Here is a 12,968-nt window from a genome sequence, read left to right on the forward strand (position 1 = left end):
AACTGAACTCTCTACAGGGTGATTTGTTTGTAGCTGAACTCTCTACAGGGTGATCTGTTCATAGCTGAACTCCCTATAAGGTAACTTCTTCTAGCTAAACTTTCTACAGGGCGATTTGTTTGTAGCTGAGTTCTCTACAGGATGATTTGTTTGCAGCTGAAGTCTACATGGTAGTTTCTTTGTAGCTCTACAATGTGACTTCTTCTAGCTGAACTCTCTACAAGGTGACTTGTTTCTAGCTGATCTCTCTACAGGGTGACTTGTTTCTAGCTGAACTCTCTACATGGTTTATTTCTTTGTAACTGAACTCCCTGCAAGGTGACTTCTTCTAGCTGATCTCTCTACAGGGAGATTTGTTTGTGGCTTAACTCTCTACAGGTGATTTGTTTGCAGCTGAACTCTCTACATGATGGTTTCTTTGTAGCTGAACTCTCTACAAGGTAATTTCTTCTAGCTGATCTCTCTACAGGCCGATTTGTTTGTAGCTGAACTCTCTACATGATGGTTTCTTTGTAGCTGAACTCTCTACAAGGTGATTTCTTCTATAGCTGATCTTTCTACAGGGTGATTTGTTTGTAGTTGAACTCTCTACATGATAGATTCTTTGTAGCTGAACTCTCTACAAGGTGATTGCTTCTATAGCTGATCTCTCTACAGGCCGATTTGTTTGTAGCTGAACTCTCTATACATGATTTGTTTGCGGCTGAATTCTCTACATGATGGTTTCTTTGTAGCTGAACTCTCTACAAGGTAACTTCTTCTAGCTGATCTCTTTACAGGGTGAATTGTTTGTAGCTGAACGATATACAAGGTAACTTCTTCTAACTCATCTCTCTACAGGGTGATTTGTCTGTAGCTGAACTCTCTACAAGGAAACCTCTTTTAACTGAGCTCTGTACAGGGTGAATTGTTTGTAGCTGAACTATCTACAAGGTAACTTCTTCTAGCTGATCTCTCTACAGGATGATTTGTTTGTAGCTGAACTATCTACAGGGTAACTTCTTTTAGCTGATCTCTCTATAGGGTGATTTGTCTGTAGCTGAACTCTCTACAAGGAAACCTCTTTTAACTGAGCTCTGTACAGGGTGAATTGTTTGTAGCTGAACTATCTACAAGGTAACTTCTTCTAGCTGATCTCTCTACAGGGTGATTTGTTTGTAGCTGAATTCTGTATAGGTGATTTGTTTGCAGCTGAGCTCTTTACAGAATGGTTTCTTTGTAGCTGAACTCTCTACAAGGTAACTTCTTCTAGCTGATGTATCTACAGGGTCACTAGTTTGTAGCTGAATTCTCTACATGGTGGTTTCTTTGTAACTGAACTATCTATAAGGTGACATCTTCTAGCTGATCTTTCAACAGGGTGATTTGTTTGTAACTGAACTTTCTACAAGAAAACTTCTTCTAACTGATGTCTGAACAGGGTGAATTGTTTGTAGCTGAACTCTCTACAGGGTGATTTGTTTGTAGCTGATCTCTATACAGGTTACTTATTTCTAACTGATCTCTTGAATTCTGTTCAGGGTGACTGCTCTATTAGGATGACTGCTCTATTAGAGTATCTCGAACCTCGCACTTGCTACACCAAGTTGGATTTCGTGTTATAACTCCGTGGCTTTAAGTCTGATTTTTCTACACCATTGAAGAGCCTTTCTAAGATGATAACTCCATCTGTACAGCGATTTTCAAAGCATTACCCCAAGTGGTTTATCTGGTAGGCGTGGCAAGCATAATAATAATAATAATAATAATAAATTAGCTAATCTCGATTGCGTAATTGTTACACACTGTTGATTTTTTCGTTGTATCTTCCTGGTTTTTAGCTCGATTTCTTTCAAACCACAAAAGGTTTGAGGTTCAATAGTTAACCTATTCACCCACCGATTTTCAGCTTCTTCCCATACGCGGTTTACCCTGTAGGCGTGACAACATATTGGTGTTATTTTTCGTGCATAATCGCTCATAACTCTTTGCCTGTTTATGGTATTCCAGCCAAAGTTGGTACAGAGATGCGCCTTTATACCCCCCTTCTGTGTGCCAAATTTCAAGGCAATCGGATAACGCGTTCGCGTTTTATAGCAGTTTTTGTAAGTGTGCGAAAAGAGGAAGAAAAATAAGAAGAAGAAGAAAAAAACGAAGAAACTAAGCCAATTTTTGAAGTCGCATATCTCAGGAATGCCTTAAGCGATTTCGCTCAAATTTGGAATGTGGAGTACTGAAGTTGGAGGGAATGTACACAGCAAAATTTGTCTTGTTTCATCAAGGCAGCACAGAGCTCGGGAGGTGCGAAAATTGCGTTTTCTTTCTTCCTGTCAATATACTCACGGGGTTGCGCGCCGGCTTCTTGGGCCGCACGACACACTACCGTGTGTCTTGATACTCACGGGGTTGCGCGCCGGCTTCTTGGGCCGCACGACACACTACCGTGTGTCTTGATACCTGCCACGCCTACCAGATAAACCACTTGGGGTAATGCTTTGAAAATCGCTGTACAGATGGAGTTATCATCTTAGAAAGGCTCTTCAATGGTGTAGAAGAATCAGACTTAAAGCCACGGAGTTATAACACGAAATCCAACCTGGTGTAGCAAGTGCGAGATCGAGATACTCTAATAGAGCAGTCATCCTAATAGAGCAGTCACCCTGAACAGAATTCAAGAGATCAGTTAGAAATAAGTAACCTGTGTAGAGATCAGCTACAAACAAATCACCCTGTAGAGAGTTCAGCTACAAACAATTCACCCTGTTCAGAAATCAGTTAGAAGAAATTTTCTTGTAGAGAGTTCAGTTACAAACAAATCACCCTGTTGAAAGATCAGCTAGAAGATGTCACCTTGTAGATAGTTCAGTTACAAAGAAACCACCATGTAGAGAATTCAGCTACAAACTAGTGACCCTGTAGATACATCAGCTAGAAGAAGTTACCTTGTAGATAGTTCAGCTACAAAGAAACCATTCTGTAAAGAGCTCAGCTGCAAACAAATCACCTATACAGAATTCAGCTACAAACAAATCACCCTGTAGAGAGATCAGCTAGAAGAAGTTACCTTGTAGATAGTTCAGCTACAAACAAATCATCCTGTAGAGAGATCAGCTAGAAGAAGTTACCTTGTAGAAAGTTCAGCTACAAACAATTCACCCTGTACAGAGCTCAGTTAAAAGAGGTTTCCTTGTAGAAAGTTCAGCTACAAACAAATCACCCTGTAGAGAGATAAGTAAGAAGAAGTTACCTTGTAGATCGTTCAGCTACAAACAATTCACCCTGGAAAGAGATCAGCTAGAAGAAGTTACCTTGCAGAGAGTTCAGCTACAAAGAAACCATCATGTAGAGAATTCAACTGCAAACAAATCATGTATAGAGAGTTCAGCTACAAACAAATCTCCGTGTAGAGAGATCAGCTAGAAGAAGTTTCCTTGTAGAGAGTTCTGCTACAAACAAATCACCCTGTAGAAAGATCAGCTAGAAGAAATCACCTTGTAGAGAGTTCAGCTTCAAAGAAACAATCATGTGAGAGTTCAGGTACAAACAAATTGTCCTGTAGAGAGATCAGCTAGAAGAAGTTACCTTGTAGAGAGTTCAGCTACAAAGAAACCATCATGTAGATAGTTCAGGTACAAACAAATCACCCTGTAGAAAGATCAGCTATAGAAGAAATCACCTTGTAGAGAGTTCAGCTACAAAGAAACCATCATGTAGAGAGTTCAGCTACAAACAAATCGGCCTGTAGAGAGATCAGCTAGAAGAAATTACCTTGTAGAGAGTTCAGCTACAAAGAAACCATCATGTAGAGAGTTCAGCTGCAAACAAATCACCTGTAGAGAGTTAAGCTACAAACAAATCTCCCTGTAGAGAGATCAGCTAGAAGAAGTCACCTTGCAGGGAGTTCAGTTACAAAGAAATAAACCATGTAGAGAGTTCAGCTGCAAACAAATCACCTGTAGAGAGTTCAACTAGAAACAAGTCACCCTGTAGAGAGATCAGCTAGAAACAAGTCACCTTGTAGAGAGTTCAGCTAGAAGAAGTCACATTGTAGAGCTACAAAGAAACTACCATGTAGAGTTCAGCTGCAAACAAATCACCCTGTAGAGAACTCAGCTACAAACAAATCGCCCTGTAGAAAGATTAGCTAGAAGAAGTTACCTTATAGGGAGTTCAGCTATGAACAGATCACCCTGTAGAGAGTTCAGCTACAAACAAATCACCCTGTAGAGAGTTAAGTTACAAAGAAACCACCATGTAGAGAGTTTAGCTGCAAAAAAAAAATCAATCACTCTGTAGAGAGTTCAGCTAGAAGAAGTCACCTTGTAGAGAGTTAAGCTGCAAATAAATCATCCTGTAGAGAGTTCAGCTAGAAGAAGTCACCTTTTAGAGAGTTCAGCTACAAAGTAACCACCATGTAAAGAGTTCAGCTGTAAAAAACTCAATCACCTTGTAGAAAGATCGGCTAGAAGAAGTTACCTTGTAGAGAGTTCAACTACAAAGAAACCACCATGTAGAGAGTTCAGCTACAAAGAAATCACCCTGTAGAAAATTCTGCCAGAAACAAATTGCCCTGTAGAAAGATCAGTTACCTTTTAGAGAGTTCAGCTACAAAGAAACCATTCTGTAAAGAGCTCAGCTGCAAACAAATCACCTATACAAAATTCAGCTACAAACACATCACCCTGTAGAGAGATCAGCTAGAAGAAGTTACCTTGTAGATCGTTCAGCTACAAACAATTCACCCTGTAGAGAGAGCAATTAGAAGAAGTCACCTTGTAGAGTGTTCAGTTACAAAGAAACCACCATGGAGATTTCTGTAATCAATATATGTGACCGGATTTGCGAAAAGGGGTCTTCCACACACATCCAATTCCGTAAACGTTGGAGACCATAACTCAGTGTTCAAGTAACATATTAACCTGAAAATTGCACCATGTATTCAGCTATAGTGGTGCTCACCACTGCCCAAATATCAAGGCAATAGCTCTTTCCAATCTGAAGTTATCAATTGTCAAAGTTGGCAAATTGGATGTGTGTGGAAGACCCCATTTTGCAAATGCGGTCAAATATGTATTATACAGTATATATAATTTGTACATTTACTGATAAAATATTTAAAGGTACATCTACATCTTTTCTTCTTCCTGTAGTAAAGAAAAAAAACGTAGGTTAAAAAAGTCCCAAAGCTGGTATACAAATACAAAAAGAAATGAAATCTAATCCAAAACAGCCAAGCTGTAAAAAAAGTGTGCGGCCCTCAGAAAGGCTATGGTGAAAAAAGATGTGAAATCCAAGGTGGCGGCCAAGAAATGGCTGTGATGGTAGGTTAATGGTAAAAATTTTAATAATGACAATTTAGGTAAATTTTGTGAAGCGGCACAAAAATTCACCTGAATTGTCTTTATTAAAATTTTTACCATTAACCTACCATCACAGCCATTTCTTGGCCGCCACCTTGGATTTCACATCTTTTTTCACCATAGCCTTTCTGAGGGCCGCACACTTTTTTTACAGCTTGGCTGTTTTGGATTAGATTATAATGTACTGTAAACCATGGAAAATTCATCATCAAAAAATCTTTGTCACTGGTTGTATCGATGAAAATGAAAACGACAAATTATTTTTACCTATACAAATAATTTGTGCATACAAATAATAACGTCTAGTTATTCCATCAAAAATTTTTTGCTGATTATGCCAGTGATGAAAATATGTTGCGTTGAAATTGAATAGATGAAAATTTTCTAGGCCTGCTTTATAGTTATTGTAGGTACTCCAGATATCAGCTCTTTTGATTTCCAGTTACTTTCATGGACATATCTTTTTTGGTCACTATAACTGCTTGTGCATATCAAATTTGAATCACTATAGAACACAGAATATTTTGAAACACAAATACATCTCCTCCTCCCCCCACCGTTTCTTAAAGTTATGGCTAGTTTTAAAATACTTTTAAACAAAAAATAGTTGATACATAAAACAAATATGTGTATATACAGCTGGGGCCAAAATACTGATAATAGGTACAAAAATGAGTAGTATTTAGTAGATAAATGCCCATTCATCTACAGGGAAAAAACCTTCAAAGGTAAGGAAAAACCCTAAATAACAAACAGCTGTATATAGTAAGGTACAAGAAATTATGTAAAAAGTATGTAAAAATATATGTAAAAATGTAATGTATGTAAAAAGATGTGTCATGCATACATTTGTTCCAAAACAGTAAATAGTTAGGCAGGGGTTTCCCCTACATCTGGTGCATCACTTGCTGCTGTGTCTGTCTGATCCGAACCTGTATATGAAATAATGTAATACTATGTACTTTATACATGTATAATAGCCACACATCATACAAGAAACTTTATTAAAATTTTACTCTGACATTAACCTGGATGACTACTCTAAATTTCAGTCTCCCAAAATCAACCAGAGTTAAGTGGTCTTCTTTTGCTAGCTGTCCTGAAGCAAACTGCATGCATATGACTGTTCAGCTCTGTACAGTTCAAATTTTTGCAATTCAACTAATAATTTAAAGACTTTAGTTTCCACCATTGGCATAATGCAGCCTTCTAAATACATTTTCTTGATATTTAAGAATGTCAAGCCCTGTTTACATAAATTGTGCAATAATGTATACTGTAACACATAACAAAATTAACTCTCCTCCAAACCGGTATAGCAAATTTTTTTAAAACTTCCTATTCAAAACTTAACAGAAAAAACAGCTTTTGTATTTTGGTTTTGAGTAAATTTTAGCCTGCATGGAAATTTACTCAAAACCAAAATACAAAAGCTGTTTTTTCTGTAAAGTTTTGAATAGGAAGTCTTATAAAAATTTGCTATACCGGTTTGGAGGAGAGTTAATTTTGTTACTAAGATGTTTAGTGATTAATGTATAAAAATAAATGATACCATTGATTGTTCTATTAGAGTAAGTGACTGTTACATTAAAGTATCTTGATCTCAAATGCATTCATACTATAAAACTACTTCAAAATGATTCTCAATCCCTTTTCTTCATCGTTATTACTTAGGCATACAATAATTTTGCCATTCCTAAATATGATAATATATTAAGGAAGTTTGCTTTTACATCCAAAATGATTTACTTCCTTGTTGCAGTCACTTTTAGCTATGTGAACAATAATGTTAAGATAATCAAGTAGTCAGTTGCAATCTGACATCCTTCTATGCATCTATATATTGCTCTGGAGTTTGCACAAATGCAGCTTTATCCACACCATGTGCAATTCACAAGTAGGCCCTAGATAAGTATGCGGGAATAATTTAAAGCATAGTAGCAGAGGAAATTCAAGAAAACTTGTTGACTGGTATCCAACTCTGTGGTAGAAAAGCAGTTACTATACCCAGGGTCCATTCTATGAAGATGAGTTTATGTACCTAATCTGAAAAATACAATATTTATAATATATAAGATTAGTTACATGCACAAGTGTACATCTACACTATAAATGATATTCGACTGTATCACAGCTACAAGCTTAAATCACTAATGGAAATGTTTGAAATTGTTGTGTAGATAGATTAAACATTGGAATACAAATCTTTTGTTGCTTAAAAGAAATTGGAATAACAGCTACAGTCACAATACAAAAACCAAGCAAGTGTAGGCTGAGATACTCTGATAGAACAGTCATAAAAGGTCCAAAAAAACCACCAGAAAACTGCAAAAAATGTCCAGAGTTTGAACCAGGAACCTCCACACTTAACATGCAAACCTTAACACTGCTATCATGGCCATTCAGTGTACTTTATTTATGCACTTAAACATTTACAGTTAAATCTGCTTAACAGCATCACAATCTAAGCATTCTGTAAATTCAGTAGAGCATTTTAGTAGCCCCTGTACTTATCCTGTAGTGGCCACATCCTTAAGTGAATGGGAACAAGGATAACTGGTCTCTCGTGCACTATTGCGTGGTTAGATGATGCAATCGCGTACTTTGGAATGCCGATAAGGTGGTAACAAGCATTGTAGATGAGTCTTCAAAGTAATACCGGAACTACTAATGAAGAGAAACAGTAGGGAGAAGGATTATATGGGTTGGAGTGGAGTGCTGCTATTTTATTATGCCTCAAAACAGCGACCTCGTGTCTGTATGCACATGCACACTTACAAAAAATTTAATGCTGGAAACCAGACTTGGTGATCATCGCTTCAACTGTAAACAGGTTAGCAATGTTTATTGTGATATTATAAACAGTCCTAACTTGTAAAGTAGTGAAATTTCATGTTTGGTTTCACTTAGGCCAATTTTTGCACTTTGAAGTTATATAATGGCTTTGTGGTTACTCTTGTGGTATGGTGTTTAAGTTATAATACCATACCTGTTTCACTGCCCATACAAAAGTCTCAATAATAGCAGTAAAATTTAACCCGTATTTCACTGGTAGCAGTGAAAAAGTTGTAATTGCAATTTCATTGGCTAGAATTTATGTCAACAATGTAGCGCCAATTAGTGTTGACGCATGTTTAGTACATAGTGACAAATTGCATACATGGCAATGCTAATGCACAGCATGCGTATATGCAGCGAGTATGGTATTAACTGCTACCCATGCTATTACTAGTACTAATAGTTTAGAAGCAGTAGATTAGAGGCCTCTACAAATTTGGTGGTGTGGGGGTGAATAATTGTTAGTAATTTCACAGATCTACCAATGGAAATACATACATCATTCTATGACCATTGACAATGTACTGTATATTCTACTAGAGCAGTTTACAAAATGTTAGCAAATAATATGTACTGTACATTTGTAACTTTTGTCTTCATAAGCACCATTTTGTCTGTAGAAGAGAAGAAATGCAAACCCCATAGGTGGTCTCATGCAGGTTGGAGTTGGGGCCACATTAAATACAATAAGTACAATCCATACAAAACAACTAGCTAAGCTTTAAGATAGGGTGCTGCCTACAAAACACCTGTATTCTAAAAAGTTAATTATTGTGAAATCAAAAAATGGTATCCAAGAAATGGCTGCAATGATATTAATGCTACCATAATAAATTTTAACAATGGCTTACTTATTAAAATTAACATTAATATACATCTTTTATTGCAATGCAGCCAACCTATGGCTTCTCAGCTTTTTAACACAGGTGTTTTGAAGGTCACTTTTGTTACAGTTTGATTGTTTTTGGATATAGTAATTGCATTGCATACCTTTTTCATCCTGTGTACAAACAGCTTCTTTAGCAAGCTTTAGTTCAGACAGCTTCTTTCTGATAGCAAGTGAGACATTTCTGCTGTCTATACTGCCATAGAGTTCAGTAATGTCAAGAAGTTTGTAAAAGTTATCAGTAATTCCAGATGCTAATGCAGAGGAAACTCTGTTCAACAGAATCATGGCTGCCATATTCGATGAAGCAATGGAGAAGATTTCTTCTTGATCTCCCTGAGATATGATATTTTTGGCAACAAAATGTGGAGATAGTGATTTAGCAGACATGCTGTTAACAATCTGACTATAGTATTGTATGAAGACTTCCTGCTCTGGTGACAGTGATTCTGTACCTGTCAAAATATATTCTCACAATTATTGAGAAGTTTGCAGCTAGTAGTTAATATGTAGTGGAATTTTATGCTTCCTGCAAACTATACACCAAAATAATTATTAGCCATGATTATTCAGGAAAAATAAAAGTTGTGAGAGGTGAATGTCATCTAGGGAGGTAGCCTAGTGCTGCAGAGTAACAAGATTACAGAAAGGCATATTGATAACACTCAATGATTGGATAATAAAACCTACAATTTGAATCAGTCACTACAAAGGGCAGCAATGGGATTATTCTCAAAGTGGTTACAAGGAAATGAAACTAAAACACAAGAGAACTCAGTGGCAATTAAACTGGATAACATTGTTGTGTAAAGTATTGTAGCTGTTACTGTATTGATTTGTTTAAATTCAGCTAAAAGTAGCGAGAATGCTGCTTTGTAACTACATTGCCTGCAGCTGCAGACATTGGGAGTTTACAAAGGAAGCTGAATTTTTAGATATAGCAGAGACTATGCTGGACATTGAATGGCTGTAACTCAAGCAAAAACCTATGTGTAAGCAGATACATTCTAATTCTTTTTTTAACACTTTGTTAATATACACAAATTATTTTAGCCAGTTTTTTTAGTAGTTAATTTGTTTAGTTTTTGCTATAATCTCCTTAGCACTTTCAAGTCACAAAGGTCTGCACTACCATATCTACATACCATTTTAAAATTTGTTTTTGCCAGTATTTGGCCCTGCAGATGTGACAAAAAATTGCACTTGTAATTTTTGGAAACAGCATGTAATTTTGTACCACATCTACTAATGTGTAGTTATACATTAATTGAAAATGAAATGAACTTTGAAGGGGCACATTTCAAAGATGGCTGGACCAATTAACTTCAAATTTGGCATGGGAGATATCTGAAATATTTCAATATTTCACAGAAAAAATAAGCAATTTCTGCTCAGTCATTACTGGTGTACAATTTATGAAAATTTCATTTACTTGATTCCTGTAAAATACCTGCTTGTCTGTCGAGTACCAAGACACATTGGCCACATGACACATTATCAAGTGTGAAGTGTCCTATTGTATTTAGAAGATTATAAATTTTGTTTTCTGAGCATATATTGTTCACAGATTGTTATATTATGACCTTCACAACGATGCAAGATTTTTTGTGGTAAGCAAATGATTTTTAAAAACTGAAAAATCTTGCATGGTCATACAGATGTTTACTGTTAAGGTGTGTACCTTTCCTACCAATACACACATGTTAATGTCTAACAATAATGAATGTTCATGCACCTTTGTCATCTTCAACTACATCATTGCCGCTCTGTATGTCTTCAAGTCTAGCATTTATTTCTTGTGACAACTTCTTAGCAGCATCAATGCCATGCCGTTCTATGATTACAAGCATTTTGGCTAATACATTAGAATCACCCTTCTGTATTCTACATGATACTGTCTCTAACAGCAATTCAGCAGCCATTAGTGAAGTTGAGGATCTGAGAATCTTTAGGTTGTCTGCTGGTGAAATAATCCTATCTGATACAAAATATGGACAAAGATCAAAAACTGGCAATACATTCAAAAGTTTGTCATAGAATTCCAATAACAATTGATACTTTGCAGAGTGATGACCTACACAAATACAAACACCTGTATTACATTTTATTGCATTAATTTTATGAAACAATTAGTGGTGCATTGGAGCTGCCCTGTAGTAATTTTTTTCCAACGCACTACAAAGTATTTAGTAGCAACTATAAAAAAACTAAAGCAATACACATGTCAGATATTTAAAACTGGCTATGACTTGTTGCACATACATACTGCCATGTTCTTGTAAGATTTAGCTATTGACAGTAAACAGTCATTATTGTGTACTGGTATAATGCTGTACTTAACTATCTATGTGTGTATTATTCTGAAAGAAGAAAAGAAGTGGAGTTTAACTTGTTAATAAAGGAGACAATTTGCATACATTTTGTGTAGTAACAGATTGCAGCTATTAAGCATTGGAGAGTATACATAGGTATGTATCACACCAGCATCACAATTCTAGACGTAATATAAAGCAGTATAGGTATTAACCGGAAAACATCATGAATGCATGTGCAGGGTAAATACCGCATGTATGGGTTATTCCAAATGTGTAACCGGGTGGAATAAAAATCAGTCCCATCCTAAAGCCCACCCCTAGGACTAGGAGGCCATGTTAGAAATAAGTACATAAAAACCAATTACATTAATACTGTTATAAGAATGACAATAAAATAACAAATTTTAAAGGGAATTGAATGGCATTATTCTATCAGGGGAGGAGATGCACAGACATTGAAGGGAGTCAGTCTTCTGTGGTAGACTTGTGTCCAGTGTCCAAGAGTAGCTTTTCCATCCCAAGACTTGCCTGGGGTGTGATAGTGCAGTAGAAATGTTAGGATGGCCTAAGAAATCCCTGGTTGGGAACCCCGTGTATTTTCTCCCAAGCCTCATGTAATTGGGTGCCACAATTTGTGGCTGATCATATCATTGGTCCTATTGCAAATCATATAGGATAACCATGGAACCCTCCCTGCACACCTACCAAAACAACCACCATCCTTGGACGGTGGTTGACAAGTGAATAATATCAGCTTGAAATAAATGGCTGATTGTTCATGATTCTATAATTTAATGACCAACATTAAGCACTATTAACAACCCAGTCTTTACATATGAAAGACATAAGTGGGGGGGGGGGGCTCATATCCCTTCAGAATGACGTTAATTTTGGTCAACTTGGCAAAACAATTTTCTAGGACTAGGTGCTGAAAAGACTGATGGAATACTCAAATACTATTAATAGAACAATCAGAGAGGTTTCTAGCAACACTGATCCAGTTGTAATTCTTGTGCCCTTTAAACAATCACCATAATAATTGTCACTTACCAATTTTTAGTTGGTTGGTAGCTTCAGTTTGACGAGACTTGGCTTCCCCAGAATGTTGATATTCCTACAATAATTGTGAATATGCTAATTATCTATTCCAAGTTGTGTAACAATGTAGCAGGCTTTGGGGCTTGTTTTTTTTTTTTACTTTACACAGACATTCAGCATTAAAATCCTAACAATAGTTAAGAACTAAAGATGGTATGTTGCAGATGTGCTCATATGGTTCATTTAAAGCATGCCCACTACTTGGTGATTTTCACTGATGGTATTTACATAGTTACTTTGCGCTGTCTGTTTATTACACATGGTTCATTTTCTAACTATCACTCCTTGATAATCAACTGGATTTACATTCTTTTAAAAAAGGTGTGTACCTTGATAATTATACAGTTTGCTAGTTTTAAAAGAAAATGAAAGTGACTCTCTTAGAATGTTTATACAATTAGTGTGACAACTAATAGCACAGCATTGAAAATTGTGTACAGTATGTTACAAGTACATTATTTAGATTGCATATGCATATTATGCAAAATTTAT

The 12,968-nt window shown here is 36.3% G+C and overlaps 1 protein-coding gene across 1 annotated transcript in view; it reads right to left on the reverse strand.

Annotated features, from left to right (window-relative positions):
* Positions 1-5,918: 5,918 nt before the first annotated feature.
* LOC136259447 (uncharacterized) overlaps positions 5,919-12,968 on the reverse strand; it is an 84,249-nt gene continuing 77,199 nt past the window's right edge. The window contains exons 14-17 of the mRNA XM_066052931.1: positions 12,429-12,492; positions 10,799-11,137; positions 9,168-9,518; positions 5,919-6,271 (exon numbers count right to left, since the gene is read on the reverse strand). Of these exons, the coding sequence (XP_065909003.1) occupies positions 6,210-6,271; positions 9,168-9,518; positions 10,799-11,137; positions 12,429-12,492 (816 nt within the window). The 3' untranslated portion in view covers positions 5,919-6,209. The remainder of the gene's footprint in view (positions 6,272-9,167; positions 9,519-10,798; positions 11,138-12,428; positions 12,493-12,968) is intronic.

The sequence above is a fragment of the Dysidea avara genome, chromosome 6, assembly GCF_963678975.1.
Source record: "Dysidea avara chromosome 6, odDysAvar1.4, whole genome shotgun sequence".
Taxonomy (NCBI): Eukaryota; Metazoa; Porifera; class Demospongiae; order Dictyoceratida; family Dysideidae; genus Dysidea; species Dysidea avara.